We start from the raw sequence: 24,815 nt of genomic DNA, 5'->3' as shown, positions 1-24,815 counted from the left end.
GTCACGCCATCTGGGGCTCCTCACCTCTTCCTGTGCCGGGCTCCACCTCAACCCTCCTTCCTGTCTGATTTCAAAAGCCAACAGCCTCTCAGACAAATCAGTGAGCCGCGGCTGCCCGGATTGGCCCTGTCGCTGCCTGTAAGTCAGAGAGGCAGGGGTGCTGCTAGGATCTCGATTTGAGGACCCTTGCAGACGTCATGCTCAGCAGAGAGGTCCAACCAAGGCCACAGAGGAAAAGTCTCAGCACCAGCAGACCTTGGTTTTTGTGGGGCCGGAGGGAAATGAGACGGGCTGCAGGGGTGTTCAGTGACTTGTCCAAGGCCACACAGCAGGAAGCTGGCCACTGTGTCTGGAGCAGAGCCCTCTCACTTCCAGGCTGGCACGCTGTGCTGTGGCCGTGGCCCTCGTCATCCTGTCTCATCTCCTGTGCTTTCCTCTCTCGAGCACCCAGCAGGCACCTGCACCCCAGCTGTGCCCCACAGCGTCTTCCCAAAGGCAGGCCGGCTGTACCCTGAAACAGCAGAGTGTGGCAGTTCCCTCAGGCCCCGGAGGTGGGCCTCAGCACGTGGGCGTGAAGGGGTGAGGGGAAGGGCATGCCCAGAGTGGTCAACAGAAGCATGAGGAATAGTACGGAGGAGATAGAGGAAAAGTACAGGACATCCTCAGGTGACAGGAGGCAAGCCCCTTAATGTGGAGCCACGGAGACAAGGTGGGAGCCCAGGGTTGGGTGGCTCAGTTTTCCTAAGCAGGCCAGCTGGGAGCCATTGATGGTCATAGAGCAGGAGGGTAGTGGGTTCAGGCGATGGCGGCAGCTGGGGGATAAAGGGCGGTGGGAAGGGCCACGTGCTTCTCTCAGCCTGTTCTCCTGGGCTGTGCGCAGGTGATGGTGGAGAAGGGAGCAGAGGGGGACTGCAGTGGTAGATTAGAAGTTCTCTGTGCAGTGACACCTTCTGGGCCCCCCTCCCTGCCTCCCTCCCAGCAGTGCCTTCAGAGGCCCCAGCAGCTTGCCGGTGCTGGGGGAGATGCACGGGGGCTGCCCTCGAGAAGCCTGCTGAGGCCGCCGGCCGTCAGAGCACACACTGTAGCCGCGGCTGGGAGGTGCACCGAAGGCGTCTGAAACCAGGCCGCCCACAGGATGTTGGAAGCCGCAGGGGCCTGGTAGGTATCTGTCACTTGAGCGAGGACGCCAGGAGGCACGCTCTGCTCCCCCCTCCACAGCTCGGGGAGGGGGATCCTGAGCACAGGAGGAAACAGCCTGCTCCCTGGGGGTCTTGGGCACCCTCCTCTGCAACTTCGGCCTGCACCTCACACAGAGGGCCCGTGGCCATCCAGGGCTGGCCCATGGGCTCCCTCTGCCAGCTACTCCGTGAGAGGCCGAGAGACCTTCGTCCTGACTCTCCTGGGTGTATGTTTGGGGCACCGTCTCCCACGGTTGTTCTCATTCTGGAGCTCGCTGTCCACCCAGACTTGTGACAGCCAGACAGGCAGGGCCTCAGCCCTTCCCAACTCAGAGGCAGCCCGAGGCTTACCGCCTGCAAGGGCATGGGCCTCCCGGGGGTTGCACAGGCCCCCGGGGACCCCCTTGCCTGGACCCTGCTGGAGCTGGGCTATGACCGTCCTGTGGAGCAACCGTGGCCAGGCCAGCCACAGGAAGCGGACAGGCAGGGGAGGGCTCCACACAGCACAGCAAGGCATGGGAACCACGTGGCTTTCCACTGCTCTGGGGCTCAGCACGCTGTTTTCTTGAGCTGAGCACCCCTCACGAGGCCGAGCAGGGCTTCTGGAAGGCAGCGTCCGTCTGCCCGCTGTGCAGCAGGCGCACTGCAGGCCTCGCTCATCTACGTCAGATTCCTTCTCGGGGAGCTGGGCCTAATTTTCTGGTTGGGAGTCAGTAGGTCTGGCTTCTGTGGAAAGGTCAAGGACACTGCCTATGCTCTGGTTGTGGGGGTGTCTTTACCGCAGCGCTGGTTTTTAACCCTTTGCCTGCCTTGCATATGGGCTCAGGCCCTGGCCAGGCCCGCTGCTGGCCCCTGCTGGTCCCTGGGGACACACTGCATAGACCTGACCTGGCCAAGGCCCTCAGCCGCCAGGCCTTGCTTTCCCCATAACCTTTCCCTCGTCTGCAGCTTTTTACCTGTTTCAACCCCTCCCCCAATATCTTATCGACCTGCAGGTGGTTAAGCTTCCGCCCGTCCGGGCTGCCTTCCGTGGAGCAAGGGCTCCCAGTACACCCACAGCTGCCCATCCAAGTCTGGGGTTTCCATGAGGAGTCAGTGAAGCCAGGTAAGGACTCCAAGTGACCTCCCACCTCCCGAACCCCACCTCACTTCCCTAAAACAGTCCATACTAGGGTAGGGAAGCAAGTCCTTGGTGTAAGAAACACATGGTACCTTCTAGACCAGGCCAGATTCCATCTTTAGTCTCCTCTGCTGTTAGCCGTGAGATCGGAGCCCCGGCATCCTACAGCGTGTGTTCAAAAAACGCTTTCACCTCCCTGGATGCCGTGTGCACCTGAGGCCCAGCTTACAGTCCCCCTCCTCTCCCAGGAAGCTGTCCCTTGAGGCCACCTGAGCACGGACCCTCACATCCAGCATGGGGACAAGTCAGTCTGGCTGAAGCCTAGAAGCACCCGCTAGCTTCTGACCGCTCTCCACCGGGCCCAGGACACAGCAGGCATCACGGGCTCATCTCGGGAAAATGCAGATCCTGACTCAGTGGGTCTGGGCAGGCCCAAGGCTGTATCTGTAACAATCCCCAGGGTCACAGGGCTGGGCCCCAGGCCGCAGCAAGGGGCTGTCTGAGAGTGGGCGAACGGATGAACACACATCTCTTATCTAAGAACCAAAGGGACATGAGGAGCCAGCAGGCCTGGCTCACCCCTTGCAATGAAGGACAGGCACAAAGGCCTTCCGCAGACTCGGGTGTGGGGGCAGTGAGGGAGCTGCGGGCGAAGCTCCCAGCCAGCTTCCCTCATTATCTTTCTACAGTGGAGCGTCTGGAGGATTTTTATAAAGCCTTTTTGTTTTTATTGCACATCATAGAAAATGGACTGCACTGTATTTAAAACAACGAGACATTCACAAGGATGTAGACACCCCAACTTTTCTTCCTTTCTGGCTGTCACCTGTGTTCCACCCCACTCCAGAGGCCGGAGACAGCCTTACTACGCACCGACAGAGCCAGTTAACAAACAACATGTGGATTCGGGGGCCTTCGGAGCTGTGCTGGGCCCTCCTGCACTGCCTAGTTTGGAGACTGCTGGTGACAAGGACAGGTGTCTGGGCAGGATGGCTGGGCCAGCCAAGGCCTGGCAGCACGAGAGGCTGGTGGACACCTGGTGTGCTAGTGGAGGCTGCGATTGGAAGAGAAGGTGGGGCAGGGGCAAGCTGGCCCTGGGCATCCGTCTCAGGACGGGGACACTGTGTATCTGGAGAACCCCGCCTGCCGCCCTCCTGAAGCACCTGGGGGCATGGCGGGGTTAAAGGGAGACAAACAGCGGGCACCGACAGAGGGAAGGGCCACAGGTGCCAAGCTCCGAACACGACCCCAGGAAAAGGAGTTGGGGACAGCCGACCCAGCTCGGTGCTGTGGCCCCTCTCCCGGGGAAGGATGCGGTCCCCAGACCCAGAAAGGGCCGTGGAGGCCTGGCTCGCTGCGGGCGGCTGCGGAGCCTCACAGGCCGCTGACGGCCTGTGATGGGGAGGGACGGACCGGCCTGGCGGCTCGGCCCCTCTTCTTGCCCACCGGCTGCCGCCTCTTCCTGCGGAGCCTCTCCTTCCGGGCTGCGGCGGTGGTGAAGGTGATGCACTGGGCGTCCAGGAAGTCCAGCAGCTTCTGGGTGGCCACGCGGAGGCCGTGCTGCTTCAGCTCGGCCTGCAGCTCGGCCAGCTCGAAGGGCTGGTACAGCAGGACCTTGCGGTAGAGGGCCGGCCTGGAGCGGATGTAGTGCCTCACGGCCTCCTCCGTGGCTGCTGCGGGCACGGCCGCCTGGGACGCGCTGCCCTCCTCTTCGCCCTCGTCGTCCTCCGCAGACTCAAAGGCCGCTCCAAACTCACAGGAAGAAGAGCTGAAAGGGACAAGAAACACCCTGTGACACTTGTCATCTCCAGCGCCTGAGACCAGGAGCCCCTCTGATGGAAGGAGTGCGGGTGTTCCCTGCAGAGCCCGACCCTGGCACGGATGGCCTCCCTGGGAGGCGGGAAGCTCCAGGCTGCTCCAGGCTGCCGTGCTCCCCGCCCCCCAGCCTCCTGCCTGAGCAGGCCATAGCCCACTGCCAGCAGCCAGAGAGCATCTTGTGCGGCGAGGACACGGGAGCTCTAGAGGTCTGCTTAGGAGGCCCACAGGGGACGGCCCTTCACCCCAATGGCGTCTCCCAGTTCCAATCCAGAAGGCAGCGGGATTTCTCGGCATTAGACCTGGCTTATGCCAAATCCCAGACCCGGGGTCAGGGGACCTACGAAGCCCCCCTGGCCCTGTCCTCCCATCCCATTACCTTAGTGAGCTAAAGGAGCTGTCACTGCTGTCCATGGAGGAGGCCACAGATTCCTGGGAGGCCGGGAGCTGGGCGTCCCCATCAGGGTCTGGAGGCCCCTCCCTGGCCGGTGAGGAGCTCATGGGAGGGATGCTTCCACCAGGCTGTTTCTTCTGATATTGGGGGCCCTTGGTCTTAGTGGAGCCCTTGGACCTTTGGGGAATGGGGCCAGAAGCGGCCTCCAGTCGGGCACGGCCAGCGGCCCTGGGAGCCTTGGAGGTCCTGCTGGCGTGGGTCTGGCTGTGCGGAGCCTGCGGGGGCCCCTGGGAGGACTGACTCTCGTTCTCCGAGTCGGACTCCAGAGTCTGGTGAGTGTACTGGAATATCTCCTTCAGCTTTAGGACCATCTGGCGTTTGGGTAGAGGGCGGACCCCAAACCTGAATGGGAAAACAGGTGAACTTCAGCACAGAGCAAACAGTTCTCAGCAAATTAATGGCTTTGTGTAAATGAAATCTTAAAATGCCTGACTTTTGTGAGCACGTTCTACATTGCCAACTGAGTTTACTCTGAAGAATACTCCGGAAGGGCCAGGCCCAGGCTCAGTGACGATGGCAGTGATAACGCTTCTGGGCCCAAGGTGAAGAGCGCACTGATTGGGATGACAGTTTTCGTGTTCTTCTAAAAAATCAGGTCTCTACTGGGGCTGTTAAGGCAAGGGCCCATGTCCGTCCACAGGCCCATGCAGATCTACCAACCGAGGGGCGGCTGGGGTCTCATCTCTCAGCGTCTCAGGGTAACTTGTAGTCTGGGGAACAGTGTGCGGAGAGCCAGCGGTCACACAGGCTCCCGTTCCCCCCACGGCTCCTGCTACCAGAGCCCCACGGCTGGTCTCCAGCTCCCAGCCTTGCCAAGCCCGGACCCGTACAAGGGGGCAGGGACCGCTCCAGAGCAGGTCTGAAGACCAGCACCCACCTGTCCAGTTCTTTCTTCAGTACCGGGGTCTCCATGATGGAGTACCTTGGCATGGGCGTTATGGGCACTTTCGGGGGCAAGTTCTTCCGATTAGCACCTTCTAGGTAGAACAAAAGAAACACGTTTCAGCACAGGGGACCTGGATTTACCTCTTCTGGGCTCAGCAGCAGCACCAAGACAAAGAGTGCATTTGAAGAAAGCCCAGCCGCCATGCTGCCGCACCCCTTCCCCGCTGGACGCTGGCCCTGTCTTCCTGCTGGAAAGCATCATGCAGCATGTGACTAGGGCCACAGTGTCGTGCAGGGCGAACAGGGCAGAAAGCAGACTCGTGGTTGTCAGGGGCTGGGGGGACGGGGCACAGCAGTGACTGCTGACGGGTGCGGCGAACACGTTCTGGGACTAGCGGTGATGGCTGCAGAACACCGTTGAGCTAGCTGTGCGGTCTGGCTTGTTTTGTGACTGCCGCCTGTCACCCTGTGCTGCTGTGACTCCACTGACTGCACTCTGCCCTGCGACTTACTCATTCCCTAACTGGAAGCCTGTACCTCCCTGTGCAGGACACTGTCCACGGACTAAAAACCACGGAACTGTACACTTTAAAGGGTGGACGTCATGGTACGTGAATAATAGCTCAGTAAAGCTGTTGTTTTAAAAAGAAATCTGTATTTTAAAAGCAAATGGAACAACTTAGGAATATATGGACTTTGGTTTTTATCCTTTTTATGAGCATGCAGCCCTTGGAGACTCCAGTGAAAATAGGATATCTCCTGAGAAAATCACAAAATTCTTTATATAATTTGAGAAAATTTGTCACCTCCTGGAAGCCCACCTTGAGTTCAGACTAATAAGGTCCATGCTCTGAAGTCTGATTCTCACAGCACCACCTGGGAACTGGCCAGAATGCAAATTCTGGTCTCCACTCTGGAGTGAAGCTCTCCAGACAGTTCTGATCCCCACTCAAGGCCGAGAGTGCCGGTCAGTCATGCCCAGCTGGTCTCGGATTTGGGGAGGAAATGGAACACCAGGTCGCGTACACGTCCTCTGCCCATAGGCTGCTTTCTTGTGACCAGTCACTGCTTTGCACAACCCTGCCCCTTCCCGGCCCTCCCGGCATCTGCCTGACAGGGGACCAGGCATGGGCAGCAACTCCTCAAAGGGCTGACCCTGGGGGCTCTGACTCTCCCCTGTGACTGACATGAGCTGGGAAACTGCACCCCTCCACGGGCTTGGAGGGGTAGATGACGAAGGACCGAGGTTCACAGCCAACCCCCCACCCTCGCCACATCTGGGGTTGTTTTAATTGGGATGGAAATTCACCTAAAATTTTAAAGTGCACAATTCAGAGGCACTTAGTACATTCACAATGTCTAATTCACTGCACCCACCACCTCCAGCTCCAAAGCAACCTCGTCACCCCCAAAGGAGGTTCCGCACCCCACTCCTCTGCACCCCCATCCTGTCGTGGCAGCTGCTTGTCTACGTTCTGTCTCCACAGATGTGCTCGCTCTGGACATTTCACATAAACGCAGTTGCGTGCCGCGTGGTGCTCCGTGCCAGGGGGCTCTCACCGAGCACCCTTTTTCCGAGGCTCATCCACAAGGTGATACAGGTCAGCGCTGGTTCAGTGTTCTCGAGTGGGGTCTACATATGGGGGCTTTTAACAGGGGCCCGAGGAGCCATGGGACCCGGCTAAGCAGCAGGTCTGAGAACAAGCCCCTTCTTCCTCCTCAAGGGAGGCCCCGCAGCCCCGCCACCCCACATTGTCTCCATTGCCCCCTCTAGCCCCTCCGTGTAAAGCAGTGTAACCACTACCCTCCCGCTACTCACTTGGTGTCTCCAGCGCTTCTGAGCTCTGAGCAGCAACATCAGCGCTCAGTGTCTGGGCTGGAGGAAGCAGCTCTGGAGAATTCTGGCCTTCTCCATCCCAATCGTCCCACAGAGCGGAGCTCAGAAAGCTCGGCCTGCGGCTCCCAGGCGAGCCGGCCCGAGGGGACTTCTCTTGAGACTTCCTCTGGCCAGCGCAGCTTCCGAGGGCAGGGGCGGTGGCCGGGAGGGCTGGGGAGTGGCAGCCACTGCCGTCTGGGGCCTCCCCGGCCTTCCTGCCCGGACTGCCAGGGCTCAGGGGGCCGGTCCGCTCGAGGTTCAGGCGGTCAATGGGAATCGGCGAGAGGGGCTCCACGTGCCAGTGGCAGTCGTCCACCGGAATCGGAGGGTCGCCGTTCAGCAGGGGGCTGCTGTTCGCCCGCTGCGAGGCCGCCTCCTGCTCATCCTCACTGTCCTCCACCTCCACCACCTCGCTGGCGATGGCCTGACTCAGCAGGCCGGGCCCCGGGGGGCAGTGCTTCTGGGACTGCCTGGTGAGATCGGTGAGGCCGACAGAGACGGGACAGGGAGCCGGAGAGCCGTGCTGGTGGCACCCGGGGTGGGGCCTTCTAGAAGGGCTCTGGCTGTTGGGGCTGCCTGCATAGATGGGGACCAGGCATGACGATGACATCTGGGGGGTGATGACCGAAGACTGACTTGCGGCTTCGGGCCTGTTCCTGCTTTCTAATGGGGCCCAGGGCTTGACCTGAGCCATGGGGTCCACCGAAGCCCCGGGCCTGAGGCTTGTTACCTGTGTCTGCGAGGAGGAGTCGCGGCTTCTGCGGGCCAGTGGTGTAGCGGGCACGAGCCATGAGGTATCTGTGGTGCTGTCCTCTTCGGGGCTGCTCTCGGGGTCACATGACAGCCAAGGGGTCCCTTTGCCCCCCACAGAACCCCGGTTCCCTGCTGGCCTCTCCTCCCCGCCCTGCAGGGAAGCCTCTCTTCTCGCTGGGCTTTGGAGAATTTCCTGATCTGCATCAACATCGATGACAGAAAACAGCTCAGAAGACTTGGGACTAACTTCTAGAACTTTCCTTTCTTCCAGGGGACCATTAAAACCTGACTTTATTTTGCTTTGTTCTAGCTCCAGTTCTTCATCTGAATCCAATAAAAGAATAATCTCATCTTCTCTGTTCTTGCTGGATGGAGTGTTCTGAGATCTGGAGCTCAAACGGGCAGGTTTTGACTGCGTTAGGTCGATGGATGGAGACTTCTCTGGGGAGGTCAGAACCCCTTTATTTCTGCATTCCAACAAGGAACCACGGTCCTCGCCCTTCTGGAGGCCTGGATCTTGAAATATCGTGAGGAGGCTCCTGCTCCTCCTCCGCTTTGCTGGGGAGTCCCGGGAGGCCACCCCGGAAGCTCTGCCCTGCGGCTGGGGCCCTGGCGAGGGTGATTCGCCCCTGAGACAAGGACGAAGGTGTGACCGGCCAGGACTCTGGCCTCCAGGGGGCTGTGACAGGCACGGGCTCCACGGGGGTGTCTGCCGGGGAGCAGGGGCACAAGGGCTCCCTGCCCTCGGTCCCAAGACAGTGCCATTGGCTTCCTGGAGATGGCTCACGATCTGGGACAGCCCACGGCATCTTCTGGGAGTTGATGAGCGCAGCCGGGCCGCAGGAGCATCAGCTGAGCACCAGAACCTGCCTTCCTTTCTCCCTTCCCTGTGGCCCCCAGAAGGGGGAGGGGAGCCAGAAAGACCCAGTGCTTCCTCTGGCGCCCCTGCTTTCTCCTCGTCCACACACTGACCCTGGAGTGGCGGGGGCGTGGACTGTCTCATGCTCCTCTGTTTGGCTGGGGCCTCTCCTCTTTCCTGACCAGATGATTCCATCTGTTCTGCATTTTCTGACTGCTCGCTGACCTGGTCACTTGCTAGGATTTGAGCAGACACTGGACCATTGTCCCCAAACTGGTCAGTTTCTTCCTTGATCTCTGGAGCTCCTTCCCCCGGGAGCAGCTTTCGTTGAGTGGCTGCAAATTCATAAATTTCTTCCATTTCTGCTTCATTCACTTTTTCTCTGTCTTCTTCAAGGCTCTCAGATTTCAACAAAGCCTCCGCTTCTTCCTCCTCATCTACCCACACGGACCTCAAGAGTTCTTGGAAGTTCTCCGCGCGGCTTTCACAATCCTTGTCTTCCTTCTGCTTCCACAGTCCGTCCTCTGAATCGCTCACGTCAGGCGCTTGTTCGCACAGAAGAACAAGCTCGCTAACCCCAAACCTGCAATAGGAAATGCCACGTATCAGTGCCCTGCGAGGCGGCAGCCAGGCGCCCAGTGCTGGTGAGGATCGGAGTGCAAGTCCTCACAGGGACGACAGCCGGGCCTTGGCCAGGGCCTTCCCTGCGCCCTTGCGGCGACGGTGCCCGGCACAGCCGGCAACACCCCAGGCCGCAGAGCTCAAGAAGAGACTTGTGGACCTTCAGGGCAGGGTTCGCTAACTCTGCTGCCCGAACACGAAGGGGTGTGTCACGCTGAGCAGATGATGACAGGAATCGTGCTGCAGAGCTGGTGAGTCTGCTGCCCTGGGAGGCCCCGGAAGCTCAGAGACTGATGCAAACCCGACACCAGATCAGCCCCGGTCAGCCGGGGCCAACGGTGCACCAGCCTGCTGCCTTCCTGAAGGCTCCCTGGTCTGATGGCCACACTCAGGACCCGGGAGGCTGCGCTGATCCCTTCCCAGGAGTGCAGCTGAGGGGCAACAAGGCCTCAGGCGAGCACGGCTTTCTCCCAGAGGCCCTTAGCCCTGTCAGGAGCTAGAACAGCTCGCTTTGCTGAGCCACCCGCCGCCTCTCCCAACACCGCGTGGATGAGCTGAGTGCCTGCACACCCCCAGGAGCTACACAGGCATTACACTCTGTTCACACTCCCGTTCCCGGGGACCTGGGAAAGAACAGCCACCATTCAGCTTCTGCAGCCAAACGACCAAGGAGTGGCAGCGTCTGGGGAGCTAAGAGCCATGTGGCCCAGCAGAGGCCATCCTCAGCCAGGGCTGGGCTCGCCTGCCAGTGTCCATTCTGGCCAGACTGCCAGTCACTGCGTCCTGGGTGGGGTCATCACTGAGCATAAAGCCAGGGTTAACAGGTCCTGGAAGGACTCAGCCCTGAGCCTCCTGCAGGCCATCAACCTGCTCATCGGTTAATGTCAGATGCCAAAGGTAAATGGGAAGAGCCACCGGACCTGTGGGCCAGAGCGCTGAGGTCAGGGACCAGCCGGGGAGGCACGCCAGGGTCCGCGGTGTAGAGGTAGTGCAGGAGCGCGCGGGTGGCCTCGGTGCTCACATCACTCAGCAGCGCACGCTGGCTCCGTGGATCGCCGTCCTCCACAACGAAGAAGCCTTCGCTGTTCACCTGAGAATGAAGTCCAGTACAGGAGGGTTACGACCTCCCAGACAGGACGTGGGGCCACACAGAGGGCCTGGGTGGTTCCGTGTGTCCCCACGCCTCCATGCAGCCCGTCCCCAGCACCGGCACTGGCCAATGTCGCGCCCATCTGCTGGTCAGGAACTCCGGTCAGGCCCTAACACTTCTCGGCGGGCAAAGTCAGACTGTGATAGAGGTTCAAGCACCCAACTGGTTCCCTCTCGACAGACACATCAGAGGCACGAGGCCTCTCTGGGAGGGACCGGCAGCCGTGCACCCGACTCCTGCCGCACGCATTCAAGTCTCACGGGTGTTGGTGCAGGTCAGCACAGAAATGTCTGCCAGCAGGTTGATCAGGACTTCCTAATTATGGAAACAGAGGAAAACCGGACAGGTCTGGGGGAAATGGATTTTTATTCAACCGATCAAGCAACATGAGGCTCTCCAATCCTCAGCTCATCTCCTCATACCGCTTCCTAGCCTCAACCGTGTCTCTCCACCGAAGCAGGTGCGCTGAGAGGAGGGAGGGAGGTGGGTGCATGTGTGCGGGGCACGGAGGGGAGCGAAGGGGTCAGGAGGCCGGAGGTGCATGTGCGGAAGCCCTCGGAGCGGGAGGGAGGAGGGGCGGGGACCGTACTCACATACTGCATGAGAAGGGGGCATCGGGCATACAGCACGAACTTGTGGGCGTAAAGCACGTCCCCGCGGTCCGTCTGAAGCTGCACATCACTCAGCTGTGGGTTATCGACCATGGCTCTGAGGTCGGCCAGCAGCAAACTGAGGGTGAGCTGGAGGGAGGGGAGCAGATGGGTCTCACAGCCAGTTCCCCGACTTCAGGGGTGCCTTGAGCTCCTGTCTGCGGGGCTCCCATGCGGGTCCCACCTTCTGTCGCCCTGAGGCTCTCAGCAGTACACGCTAGCACAACGCTAGCTTCTTTCTCAAATTCCATCCCACCGGGTCCCCTGGCCGGACACAGGGCGGGGGGAGGAGACGAGGAATTGGACGCAGCAGCGCTCAGCGCTTCCCAAGCACCGTGTGTCGCCCCGACGTGACAGGCAGGGACTCCGAGCCCAGGTTGTTCGGGTACCCAGCTGAGAGGAGCCTCAGTCCTTCTCTGACTACGTGCCTTGGTCATCAGGTAGACCTTGGGGTGAGTGTCTGGCTGATACTAGTCTACTAACAGAATGACATCCATTCTAAGGAAAACCCAACTTCCAACTGAGCGTCACTGACACAGAACGTGAACCCTCAGTTGGAGACCAGCCAGGACCTGCATGTCCTGAACAAACAGATGAAACTCTGGGGGCATGAGGCCCCCTCACAGAGCAATAGGGGTCCCTGCAGGCTCCGAGGACAAAGCAGGCTCCCAGGGCTTGGCTACTGAGGTACCCCCAGAGTTCAAGGACAGAAGGGACAGAAGACTCATAGCAGAGCCCTAGAGGGGGACAGGAGGCTCAAGTGGGCTCTCGCCTGGCTTAGCTCAGAGGCTGTCGAGTGGGCAGCAGACTCGTGCGAGGCTCTGGGGGCCGGGTGGGAGCTGCCTGCCAGAGCAGAGGACACGTTGCGGTGGCCAGGACCCCAGCGCGGGGAGCAGGGCCAGGCCGCACAGCGCTCGGTGAGGAGCCCCGGTGCTTACCGAAGCGTGGCTGCCCCTGTCCAGGGGCTTCTCCTCAGGTGGCAGGACAAACCCAGTCGGTGGAAGGCCGGTGGGCGACATGTCCGTCCCTGAGAGAAGGAGCCACAGGTTAAGAGAACATCACCTCCCAGCAGCGTCCATCTCCGGGAAGGGGCATCAGGTGTCGGTCAGCCGACTCCAGCAGCGCCCGAGACCCGCGGCCCAGACCAGCGCCCCAGACACATGCTCTTCACCCGAAGGCTTCTTCACTGCGAGCGAACCACCGAGTTTCGCTGCGCGCCCCCAGAGGTACACAGGTAGTAAAAACGGACAGTCTGCATGATTGCTGGCTCTGGGCAAGGGCTCTGTCGTCGGTTAAAGTTGGAGGAAACTGATGGACTCACCTGTATGACATCCATCTTTGAGGAGAAAAGGGAAAGCACTTACAGAGACCGCGCTCTCCTCACCATATGGAGACAAGCCAGAGAACCTTGGATCTGAGCGACTGTCCCCAGGCTACAAGGTCATGGCCACAGCTGTGGGGAGGCAGGACCGGGAGGGCAGGGCTGGCCCAGGTGTCCCATCCAGGGTCTCACCTGTGGCCCCTCCTGAGTGTGCCAGGCCCCCACTGCAGGGCCACGGGGTGGCACTCAGCCCCTCTCTCGCCAGGTCCACAAGATCCTGCAAGGCCTGGTGCTCTCTCTGGCTGGCGGAGGGTGATGGGCTCCTGGGGCCACGGCCCACAGGCGGGGCACTGGGGAGAGCGGGTGGCGTTCGCATCCCCAGCTCTGGCTGATTAGGCGGCACCGGCGGCAGCGTGGGCTCCTGGCTACGACCCTGGAAGAAGTCAGGAGGTTGAGTGACCGTGTGGCCATGGCTGCAGCCACCAAACAGAAGTTCTGAGAGTGCCAGCCACAGCCCAGAGCAACCCTGGGAAGCTTCCTCCTGTCACCGTCTCTCAGCGGGCTCCTCTGTCACGCTGGAGGCCATGTCTGTTCCATCTACATCTGCGGGAGGTCCCGGAGGGTGCTGTCCCCTAATGTTATCTGAATGGCCTCAAGCATGCAGCGACTCCAGGCCCACCCGCAGCAGGCTCGTCCGGCTCCTGGGCCGCACCGGGCAGATGACACCGTCCCCCGGCGTGGGGCCCCGGACTGCGTGTCAAACACGCCCTCACACTCTCCAGGAACAGGATCCATTTGGGAACCAGTGGGCCTCCCTGTTTTTCCCAGGAGAGTCATCAGCTGCTGTACAGAGGAACATGCTACAGCCGGCACGCCCGACTTCCCACCCTTCCTTCCTTTTTGGACTTTCTGTTGATGCCCAGGGCTGCCGTCCTGGCTGCTAGCCTCTGCCTGGAGCCACCTGTGTGCCTAGAGGGGAGGACCCACCTTCGCGGGCCACTGGGGCACCATGGGAGGGACCAGGCTTGCAGTGTAGAAGTCTTCCAGAACCCAGGCCCCAGTCAGGGCGCTGCCCTCCCACAAAAAGTTCTGCTTCCCCCCAGGCGGCTGCAGATGCCGTCCGGCCTTCTCCCGCTCTTCCTTCAGGATCCTGCTCGCGGGCAGCGGCGGCGTGCTGGACAGCTCCATCTCCTCTGCGAAGAGCTGGGCCACTCGGTCCTCTGTCTGCCTCCCTCTGGTCTCCAGGTCCTGGACTAACAACGGGGGAGGGCATACAGGCACTTTCCTCTTACGACTCTTCTTTTCTGAAGGTAAACAGAAGCACAGGGTCAGTGACAGAGCTGCCACACACCCTGAGCCCCAGTGGTGGCAGAGCCAGGGGCCACACCTACCTGCCCCCACTCTTATCCTCTCGGAGAAAGCGCTTTCCAGTCTGAGCACCGAGGGCACAGCATTCCGCTCCATCTCAGACCGGGACAGAGCCATGGCCACCAGCAGGTCCTCAGACGGCGCCTCGGGCTCATTGACCTTCTGTTTCTTCTGCAGCTCCTTCCTCTTGGGGGCTCCCTTCCGCTTCAGACCTCCAATGTGATTGCTGAAGCTTAAAAGGCAGCCAAACAGAAAAGTCAGTGAGGCCAGAGGTCTGAGCACTTCCTGTTCTGAGGGTGTCCTCAGTGGAGGGGAGAGGCCTGGACCCCTTCTCCTCTATGGTGGGGAGAGAAAAGGCACAAACGTGGACCCATCAGAGGGAAAGACCACTCTGGACGTTCACTGGGAGTCCCAAACAGCATCCTGTTGCCTCATGTAACCTCACAATCCCAGGCCAAGTTCAGTGTGGTCCAGAGAGGGGAGGGTCTGGGTCTTTCCATGTGATGCTACCCTGCTAAGTTCCTGGCAGGTGCCCAAAGCTGTGAGTGGTCCTTGCACACCCCAGCTGTGGCCAAACCCTTCTGGTGGAGCCGCATTCAGTGGCTCTGACTCAGCTTCCTGGGTTCCATCACCTTCTGCCCATCGACACTTCAGACGTCCCTCAGGCAGTCCTGGCCACTTTGGCCCTGACAGGATCCCTTCCCCTCCTGCAGGGGCCTGTGGGCATTGCTTCTGCCCAAGGCCCGAAGGAAAGGCCTCCCAGCCGCGACCACCAACACGGTCAGCCGGCCTGGAGGTCAGCGTATCAGCAGCTCATTTGGGTCGGAGGTGCGCCTAAAGGAGTTTCCGGCTGGGGACCTAGACCGCCTGGTGAACCACAACAGGCTGAGCAAGAAATAGGAGGGCAAAGGTGACAGAGAAACTGGGAGCCCAAACCCAGCTGTGGGGGTGCTCTGGGAAGCACCCTGTACAGAGACTCATGCTGTCCCTGGGCCCGGGACGGCTCCAGAATCTCAGGCATCGCTCAGGAGATCTAAACAAGCCCTGCTTCAGCTCAGGGAAGCCCACCTGATGACCACTGCCTCCTGACTGCCCCAGAGCTCCACACACCCCAGGCATGGCCTTCGGGCAGAGGCAGCTCAAAGCCTCAGTAAGGTGTCCATTTGCTATAGTTTTCTACTTTATCAACCTTCTAGAAGGACCCACACATCTTGTTTCTCATCCCAGGTACTGAAGAAGCTATGCTTCATCTGAGTAGGTGGTTTCCATCTAGTCCTGGCAAAAGGCAAGCTGTGGTTTAAAGAGCATCTGTGCCAGGGCCTTTGGGCTTCCAGGTCCGAGATGCTGACGTGCTATGAGACAGACAGGCTCACCAGCAAGAATCTGCCTTGGCTCACCTGACTCCTGCCACGGGCCCGGCTCAGATGCCCATAACCTGCGTGCAAGGCAGAGCCAGCACCCTTGGCCTTCCCTTTGCTCTTGACAGCTGTCAAAGGATAGAAGTCCCAAACCTACAGAAGTCCGGGGTCTGCACCAGCTCATCCCCGTAACATGGCGTCCACAGCGCCGGGGGGGGTACCGAGGGGAGTGGAGCTGCTTGTGTGCCTGTGATTTGCTCGCCAAGAACTTGCTCCCGGCAAGGATCTAGCCCTCCTACTGAAACACCTGAGAATTTAATTCATGCACGTTTAAAAAAAGGAAAAAAAAAAAAAAGGCCTGTGTTTCTGTCTTGCCGACTCTGTGAATTATGCTGAGTCCTCTTCTGTGGACAGGAGACACGGGCCGCACGGGGGGCAGAAGCCGTGGCACGCCACACAGGAATGGGTGAATGGACACGGTCAAGTGCGTTACCAGATTCCTCGCCACTCCAGAGGACACTGGTAGGACTGCGAGAATGGGACAATCTCGGGAAGGACCTCAGGAAACCAGGCCAACCAGTCCTTTTCTGCAGACACACACACATACACACAAACCAGTTGAAAGCACTCAGGGTACAGAATCTGTTGCCTCCTCAGTCACGGCGGAGACTGTGCCTGGTTTCCTTCTCAAATGTGTCATTTCCAGAAGCAGGAAGGTTCTAGGGCTCTATTGTTCTCTAATGCTACCAAAGGCTTTCAAAAGAAAAAAACCAGAGTATTCTGATTTTCCTCCTTTCCATCTGGCTCACCTCGACGCCGGTGTGCCACAGGCCTCTTCAGGCTCAGCCGTCTGCAGCCGCACGGCCTGGAGCAGGAGCTGCGGGCCGACGTCCATCTTCACCGCACACTGCTTCAAGTGGCTCATTCTGCTCTTCGGGCTGAGAAAGGGCTTGCCACAAATTGGGCATTCGGGGATCCGAGGTGTGGAGGGTGTCAGTGCCTTTTCAGCCTCATCCAAGCACCTGGAGGAAGACAGTCAACACAGGAGAACCCTCTCCCCGGTGACGTGCGTCCATGTCAGAATGGACAGGCCGTGGGCCCAAGCCTGTTCTCCCGGAGCCAGCTCCTCCACGCAGCCTGCCGTCGGCCTCCAAACTCTCGATTTTCCTTCTGCTAGCGAAGCCGGCTAACGGGGGCGAGGACGCGTCTGACAATGGCGACCCGTCTCCGGAGTCTGTGCCCCGAGGAAGTGAGACAGTCCGAGAAACACACGGTCATGCCGCTCTACGCGGGCATCCGAAAGGCAGAACCTACGTGCACGGCAGCGGGTGAGCAAGACATGGTCTCCCCGTCAGACGGGCTTTCTCAGCCGTAGAAAGGAACGAAATTCTGACCCGTGCTCCAACCCGGCTGAACCTCGAAAACACTGTGCTGAGGAAAGGGAGGCAGACCCCAAAGGCGACGTGTGTGTGATTCCACGGACAATCGGAGCAGACAAATCCGTGGACGGGACACCAGCGGCTGCCGGGGGCTTGGGGGTGGGGAGGGAAAGCGAGAGCGAACAGGGACAGGGTTTCTCTTGGGGGTAACGAAAATATTCTAAAATTGACAGTGGTAATGGCTGCACAATTCTGTGAATATAATCAATAAAAGCCATTGAGTTGTTAACTTAAGAGGATGAACTGTGTACTACAGGACTTCTCTCTCAATAGCAAGCCGTTTGGAAAACCAGTAAGGACAGGCTGACGCCAAAGTGCTATGGTCACGGGCAGGTGTCCCAAGAGTCCCACCACAGATTCCCCTGGGTCTGTCACACCCACGGGAGAGGTGACCCCAGAGCGGCGACAGTCAAGCTGCTCCTACCGGTTCACGTGCTGTTCCCTTCGTGTCACATTCATGGCTGAGAGGTTCTTTTGACAGATCTGGCAGAAGAACAACCCTGTCTCCTCCAGGTCAGCCTCCTGAGCCGGTGCTCGCTGCTCCCCAAACTCGTGCTGCAGGGCCAAGGCCACTGCAGCGTCGCTCTCGGTGGCGGGAAGCCTGGGCCCAGGCCCTGTGAGGAGGCACAGTCTGTGAGGACGGGCTGCCCCTCAGAGCTCCGCAGCGCCTGTCGGAGCGCATGGACAGCAAAGGCGGCGCGGAGAGAGCAGACCAGCTCCGCTCTGCCTCCTGCGGGTACCGTCCGTGGGGTACATAAACAGGGCTCCCGGAGCCTAATTCTCAGACTCTAGTGTGCCTAAGAACCCCCGGGAAGCTTGTTAAAATGCAGCTTCGCATTCCCACGGTCTAGGTGGAGCTTCCCGAGACTCCCCACAGGCCAGGAGAAGCTGCTGGTGCAGGACTACTGTCTGAGCACAAGCTCCTGGAGAGCCTGCTGTTCCTTCTTCCCACTTCTGCTGAAGTCGTCTACCTCAGGCGTGCCAGGCTTACAAGGCTCCTATCCCAATAAGTCTAGGTTTTCTCCTCAAAGCTCAGCCTTTCCTACTGCTACGACCCTTCCTAAGCTCGCCCATCCTAGAAGAACCACGTCAAAGCGAAATGTCTTTCTCTCTTAAAATGCAGAGTCTCCTTCCTAGCATCAGACAAAAGGATGGACTGACTGACTCTGGCCAGGAGACCACTCCCAGAGTGGCCGGGCCCACCGCCGTGGCCCTCTGTCACATCTGATTTTGCTGGAGCCGACCCTAGGCACTCACAGGGGGATGTGGAGAATTTCATAAATCCCCAGTTCTTGAATATTCCTGTGGCCCATCACAGGAATGAAGGCAGAAAGGATCACACTTCATTTTGGTGCCCGGTTTTAAACAACAACGACAAAGACATGGCTTCTCTATCCTGAGCACTGAGCGTTCCTGGGTATGCCATGAAAATCTATGGGAACAGCTGAGTCACGTGTAGGGCAAAAGCTCGTGTCGCAGCTGAGCAACTCTGACACACCCCGTCGGTGCTGCCGGGATTGATGCCACAGCAGCTGTCCCGTCACTGCCTGTGTGGTCCTCCTCGGTGCCCCCAGGATGCAAACACGCTACCAGGAGACGACATACTTGTTAGCCTTTGGGCCGTCAACAGTCTCTGCCTGTTTCTTGCCCTTTTGTATATTTTCACCAGCGATGAGGGCTTGTGTCGTTTAGGGGGTAAAGCTCAGAACCAGGGATCTGACGTGCCTCTGGGGCGGTACAATGGGCCGCGCACAGCAGCTACACCCACGGCGCCGCGCTGTCTTCACCTGGGGCTGCCCGGCCGTCTGGTCCACTCGCCTGTGATACACCCCAGAGGCTACAGGAAGTGGCCCCACAAGGAGACAAACAAATCTAGAAAATGGGACATTTAGACAGTTGTCCCAGACTCTTCTGAAAGTTGGTATCATGAAAATAAAAGACAAGGGGATTGTTCTAGAGTCTAGACTTGAAGAGACTACTGAACTGTGGCATATGCAGTGTGTGAGCCTTGGCTTTCTGGCAGATCCTTTCTCAGAAAAAAAGAAACCAGCTCTAAAGCTGTCCTTGGGACAAGTGGGGAAATTCTGATAAGAACTGGACACTAGGCGACGTTATGGAATCAGGCGAGACAAGAGCACCGTGATCATGAAGATCATCAGTGGGGGAAGTGCCATCACGTCTGGCACTTACTTTTGAATGGTACAGAGGAATCATACACATTTAAAGATCTAGAAAATATACGGTAAAGTGTTAACAATTCTTACGTACAGGTTGAGGGAATGGGGGTTCGTTGGGAGTCTTTCTTTTTGATCTTTCTGTATGCGAGAAATTTCATAATAAAATGTCAAAATAAAAAGAGGAAAGCATACCTTGTCAAAGAAGCTAAGTGAGAAATGACCCAAGGGACCCTTCACTCTCTGGCTAGACACAATGAAGTGGCCAAGGTACAGTGCCAGGCACAGCACTCACCCCCACCAGCTACTCAAGGACTATGCGTTCTTTCCTGGCCCCCTTTCTGCAGAGTTCGAACTCATCCCGGACGGGAATATACAAAACTCCCATCATACCATTCCCCGCCATCATCTCCTCTGGAGGGCCTGCTGGGGCATCTTCTTCCAGTGTAGCCTGCAGACATCGCCCTTCCGAAGCGCGCAGCAAACGCTCGGGGTCCGCTCTCTTGAACTGCTGCATTCGCTGGAGGACCAGCTCTGCCGTCCGGGGTTTGGAGGGACTCGGAGCCATCGCTGTCAGACAGGAAGGAGCCGGCTGGGAGCTGCTGTCCGGAGAAGCCTCTGGCAGAGAGGGAAACATTGACAGGCATCTGTTCTAACTGGAGAAACAAAGCCCCTTCCATCAGATACAGGTTGGACCCAAGTTTCCAGGGGTCCTTTACCAACTAGTTTAGGTTTAACTCCCAAGTGTGAGTAGGACTGATTATCGGTAATCTCACCGTTGGCGGTAATACAAACAGACCTGTCGGAAATACCTGTGACAGGAGCGGTCACGGGGAGTGACTGCTAATGAGCACAGGGTTTCTTTGTGGGGTGATGAAAATGTTCTACAGTGAGCCGTGGTAATGCTTACGCAGTTGTGCGAGTATGCTAAAACCACTGAACTGCCCGCTTTAGAAGGGCACATTTTATAGAACGTGAATTCTTTCTATAAAGTTGTTATTAAAGAAATATTAACGACAAACATTTTTATCTTCCTAGGTCATAAGTTCTCCTCTAACTTGGTGTCCGCAGATGGGTTCTGGTGAGGCTTCGTGAAGCCCCTGGCAGGTTTATGCAAGTTTCGCAGGTGTGCGTGGGGGTGCGGTTTTCTGGAGGAATCATGCGTAGCTTTCACTGCTCCCAAGGGGCCTGAAGGACCAATGATATTTCAGTAACACGCCTTATGACAGTCTCTGCGAGCTCATCCTTCACCACTATTCCACTGAGAGCTCATGCTGACCGCACTAGTAAAAAATACCAGTTAAGGTCAGGAAGTGAAGGTGAGAAGTATTTAGAAACAGAACACAGGAGCCCAAAGATCCTGTGCAAGGCTGGTTCTTGGTTCTGCTTGAAGAATGTATGTTAAACACACGGTTCGGTACACCAAGGGCAGCAGGTAAGGAACCTGCTTCAAGCAAACGAAGGAAAAGAAAAGAACAAAGGTGTTCGGAGGAGAAAGGAAGGACCTGAAGGTTCTCCCAGGCGTTCCACCTATCTGGCAGCTTCCCACTGCCTTCCGAGCAGCCTTGCTGGCCGGCACCACTGCCAGTTACCCGCCTGGAAGGAATTCAAGACAATGAGAGAAGCAGCATTATTTTCAGCTCACGTGACCTGTGTCAAACGCATAATGTAAACCTTCATAGGAAACTTTAAAAGGGCAGAGGGCCCCAAACATAATCATGTAGAAAATTCACATAAAGATTCTATTTTGTACGACCACTGTTTAAAACAGGAATTGGCCAACTATGGTCCTCAGGGGGCTGCCTGTTTTTGTTAATGAAGTTTGGTTGAAACACAGCCCATCTGTTTGCTGACAGATTGTCTGGGGAGTTGAGAAGTTGCAAACAGAGACCAGGGTTGCAGAGCCCAAATAATTTACTTTCTGGCCCTTTTCACAAAGTTTTCTGACCCCTGGTTTAAAACAATACAGTCCTCTCTGGTTTCCTCTCTGGAAACATCCTGGCAGGTGTTCTGGCCCAGTTACCTGTCTGGGTGCTCTGCATACCCTCCTGGAGCACAGCAGAGGCAAGCACACTTCCCCCTCCATTCTCAGGGGGAGCGGGTTCACTCCTCTGCCACTTGGGTGCCCCTTGCTTTTTAGTCCTTGGGGCCTGGCGGCCGGACCGAGTCTTCTTCTCCCTGGGGCCTTGAAGGGCTTTGTCCTTGGTGGCAGTTGGTTTGGTCCTTTTCGGTTTGCTTATCTGAGTGCTGCTGGAGGTCTTTTGTGTCTTCCTTTCCCCCGACACTTCCTTGGTGACGTTCTTTTTCACCCTTTGGAGAAAGCTGGCGCAGAGTTCCTTAAAATCATCGTCTGACTCATCCATCATCTGACCAGCCTGAAGGCCTGCAGGTGGTCGTCAGAGGCGTGAGGTCTCTCTGGGGGCCTGGGAATGAGCCTGGCAGCGTCTCCTTCAGACTTGCAGCTCCATTACGGCTCCCCTCTGCTTCTCACTAGGACACCCGCAGAGTTTGCACAACTGAGCAAAAAGTAGTGTTTTCCCCTCCATAAGGACCCAAAGTGCCTTTCTTCAAATTGCGTCCCTGTTAAACAGCACGTTTGAAGTTCACATCTGAGAGCTTCTGTTGTCCAGCGGAGGCCTCTGCGATAGGATACATACGAACTCCATGCCCAGGTGATACTCCGAGATCTCCGCAGTGATGAAGCACATTGGTTCGTTTAATGTCACATCTGTAGAAAACCAAACACATCTAAATGTAAGGAGACAGACACTGCATTTTACGCCATTTCTTCCAGGAAGGTACAAGAGGATGTGGAGCATGGGCAACGTCCTCAGAGTAACAATATCTGTGTCAAATAGGACAGCCTGGTGAACACAAACTCATGATCTTACAGGATATCACAACACAACACCAGGGGAGGGATCTAAAAACCCATCAAAGAAAGAACATGAGCACCTTGAAAGAGTGTTGTTTTTACTGAAATCTGGGGAATGAATCCCATGAAGGGTGAGTCACCACAGAAACAAGATGATGGCCAAATGGAGAAAAACTCTTTCTTAGGCCCTATCAACAAGCAACTTAATGTGCAGAGGGAGGGAGACAGCCAAGGGAGAGAATACACATGTGAATGGTTGGGAGGAAACAAGACAGGAGCACAGGAGGCTCCTCCATCACTCATGTGAGCAATGTTTCCAAACCAAAAAGGGGCCACTTTTCTCCACCCTCTCTCACTTCAAGAGCTCTCCAAACTCAGGTGACTGGAATGGTGACCACTGCAAAACCTTGGTCTTACAGGCATGATTATTTACACTGGCACGGAGTAGTGGGATTCAAAAATCAAAACTGAATGACCCAGTGACAGAAAGTGCAACCTCCTTCGTCAGAGTAGCCCAACTAATCACCTATTTTTCCTGTGCCGGGCAGAAAGGCGTACCTGTAACCTACTCCGCATGGCCGGCCCACCCTCCTCTTCCGTGTCACCTCCTTAGAGAAGCTTCCCCTCATCCTTTATCCAAGGGGACCCCTCCACTCCCATTACTTTCCATCATCACAATTGTACTTACCACCAATTCCAGTCATTTGTAGTAACATTTATTGAATGCTCACGGTATGCCAGTGTGGGTCTAATTGCTTTACAAGTCTAGCTCATGGGACCCTTATGACAATCCTATTCCGTGGACTCTACTGTCATCCTTCACAGCAAGGAGGCACAAGAATGAGAAACTGGCTCAACTTAACACCACTTTTGAAGTGGCAGGGCTGGGATCAAATCCAAGCGGGTGGTTCTAGGGCACTGGCCCCTACATTTTTATCCACTTACTATCTGTTCCCTACTAAGCTCAAAACTTAAGGAGGGCACAGACTCATCTATTTTACTTCATATTCTCTTCGGCTGATTAGACACCTAATTTAAAAAAAAAAAAAAAAAAAAAAAGCTCGACATTTGTTCCATCACTCAACCGCAAAGACTTTGGTACAATGGGAGAGACGGCTGCAGGGATCGGCGCGGGGATCGGTGTCCGGGCGCCTCAGTCGAGCCCGTGGGACGTGGGGAGCTAGTGCAGATTCCACCCTCCACACCCCGCGGAGTCTCCACAGGGCTTGTGACGTTAGTCCGACAACAGCCCACCTCCTATATGTGCTCGCTCAGTATTTGCCAAAGGAATCTGCAAGTTTGCGGAGGGCTGGGGACTTGCATCTACGCCACCCGGCACCCGCGGGGCGGCTAGCAGCAGGCGCCGAATCAATGAGTGGGCAGCGCGGGGCGGACCCTCCCGCTCCCCCGACCCGGTGACACACCGCAAGCGGGCGGAGGGGCTCGGCCTGGGGGAGGGCTTCCAAGGACTCAGGCGGCTACGAAGCCAGGCAGCGACTTCCGATCGCCAGCCTGACCCCCGGGCCGTGACCCTGTGGGTACCCGATCCCCTCCTCACCCTTCCTCCCTCCAGGCTGCCCCAGCCCCCTCCACCCGAGCGTGGCTCCTGCCTCTCTCCACCGCGGGCGAGAAAGGCTCTTCTCCCTCACCCCCGACAGCGAGAACGGCCCCAGGTGACTAGACCTCCTCTCCCGACTGCAGATTCCCAGCCCTAAAGCCCGACTCCTCCTACCTCCGGCGCCGCCGAGGCACCTTCTCAACGGAGAGCCTCGTGCCTACGCATGCGCCAACCGGCGCCCCCGCCCCTAACCCCCGGCGAAGGACAGCGCCCGCGCAGGCGCGGAGCGGCCCGAGCGCCCCGCTTCCCGTCGTCCTCTGCGATCTAGGCGCGCAGCTGAGAGCGTTTCCGGACGGCTCGAGGTGGCGCGCGGCTGAGTGCTGTGCTCGAGGCCGGGGTGGCCTCAGGTGTTCGCGGCGCCCCGCGAAGTCTGTGAAGTGTTAAGGACCAGGCAAGGTAAGTTGAGGGCCGCGCCGCAGTATTTAGTTGCAGTTTGGGTCCCTTACGGTGCCCACAGGAAATGTTTGCGGAGGGAGGGACGACCCCTCGGAGCGCACGTGCGGAGGGAGGGCCTTGGAGACGCGCAGAGCGCGGCAGGTCGGGGCGGGACAACCTCCTGGCCGAGGTGGTAGCGGGCCTACGGAGGCCGGGACGCCGCGACGCCGGGGCGGGGGGGCGGTGGCCGCTTGAGGGAGCAGCGGGCCGCCGTCGGGGCTGGCGGGTGCGCGCGGTCACGTGTCGCCGGAGGGCTTCGCCGCGGCCTCCAGCTTGAGGACCTTGTGCTTGGATCCCCGGCCCGGGGGCGCTCGAGAGACGTCGGCGCACGTGAGGAAGGACCTGTGCACCCCAGACTGGAGGCCGGGGGAGCCCCTGGGAGAACGCGGTAACCCTCAGGAGAAGTGAGCGTGGTCCGGAGTGGACGTTGGGGACGTACGCAGGCGTTCGCAGCTTCCGGGCCGAGCGTCCGGAGTGCGGTGTGGGTCCGTTCACTGAGACCGCGAGCGCGGGAGGAGCCGCGGCTGTGGAAGCACGAGAATACCTTTAGGTGGGTTTGTTTCCGAGACGGAACACCGTAGGATTCACTCCTTAAAAGTGTACAATTCGGTGGTACATTTCGTACATTCGCAAGGTTGTGCAGTCATCACCGTGTCATTCCCGAAGGTTTTGTAAATCCAAATGGAAATCCCTCTGTCCAGGAGCAGATACCCCCCTCCCCCGGCGTTCCCTCTCCCCGGGGCGCACAAACCACTGTTGGCTGGGGCGTGGCCTGTTCTGTTCATTTTCTATAAATGCCTTGTGCAGTACGAGGCCTCTTGGTCTGGTGTGTACTTGGCACGATGTCTTTAAGGTCCGTCCATGTC

At 58.0% G+C, this 24,815-nt stretch overlaps 1 protein-coding gene across 3 annotated transcripts; it reads right to left on the bottom strand.

Annotated features, from left to right (window-relative positions):
- Positions 1 to 2,955: 2,955 nt before the first annotated feature.
- Positions 2,956 to 23,646, bottom strand: LOC111156132 (SLX4 structure-specific endonuclease subunit). Of its 3 annotated transcripts, XM_022516778.1 has the most exons (16): positions 22,585 to 22,796; positions 21,045 to 21,749; positions 19,415 to 19,639; positions 17,272 to 17,461; positions 16,218 to 16,430; positions 14,074 to 14,282; positions 13,670 to 13,986; positions 12,875 to 13,115; positions 12,300 to 12,388; positions 11,305 to 11,451; positions 10,482 to 10,651; positions 9,155 to 9,523; positions 7,272 to 9,112; positions 5,445 to 5,544; positions 4,493 to 4,909; positions 2,956 to 4,066 (listed from the first exon to the last, which is right to left on the bottom strand). In XM_022516778.1, exons 2-16 carry the CDS (start codon positions 21,385 to 21,387, stop codon positions 3,673 to 3,675), a joined length of 5,265 nt encoding a protein of 1,754 aa, XP_022372486.1. In that variant the 5' UTR covers positions 21,388 to 21,749; positions 22,585 to 22,796; the 3' UTR covers positions 2,956 to 3,672. The 3 variants fall into 3 exon arrangements, with proteins under 3 accessions (XP_022372486.1, XP_022372485.1, XP_022372484.1); XM_022516777.1 differs by lacking the exon at positions 22,585 to 22,796 and adding an exon at positions 23,629 to 23,646 and having other exon boundaries at positions 7,272 to 9,523; XM_022516776.1 differs by having other exon boundaries at positions 7,272 to 9,523.
- Positions 23,647 to 24,815: the final 1,169 nt, after the last annotated feature.

The sequence above is a fragment of the Enhydra lutris genome, unplaced genomic scaffold, assembly GCF_002288905.1.
Source record: "Enhydra lutris kenyoni isolate GAN:26980312 unplaced genomic scaffold, ASM228890v2 scaffoldscaffold45, whole genome shotgun sequence".
Lineage (NCBI taxonomy): Eukaryota > Metazoa > Chordata > Mammalia > Carnivora > Mustelidae > Enhydra > Enhydra lutris.
Note: the sequence above shows the minus strand (reverse complement) of the source record. Positions and strands in the feature narration are given on the sequence as shown.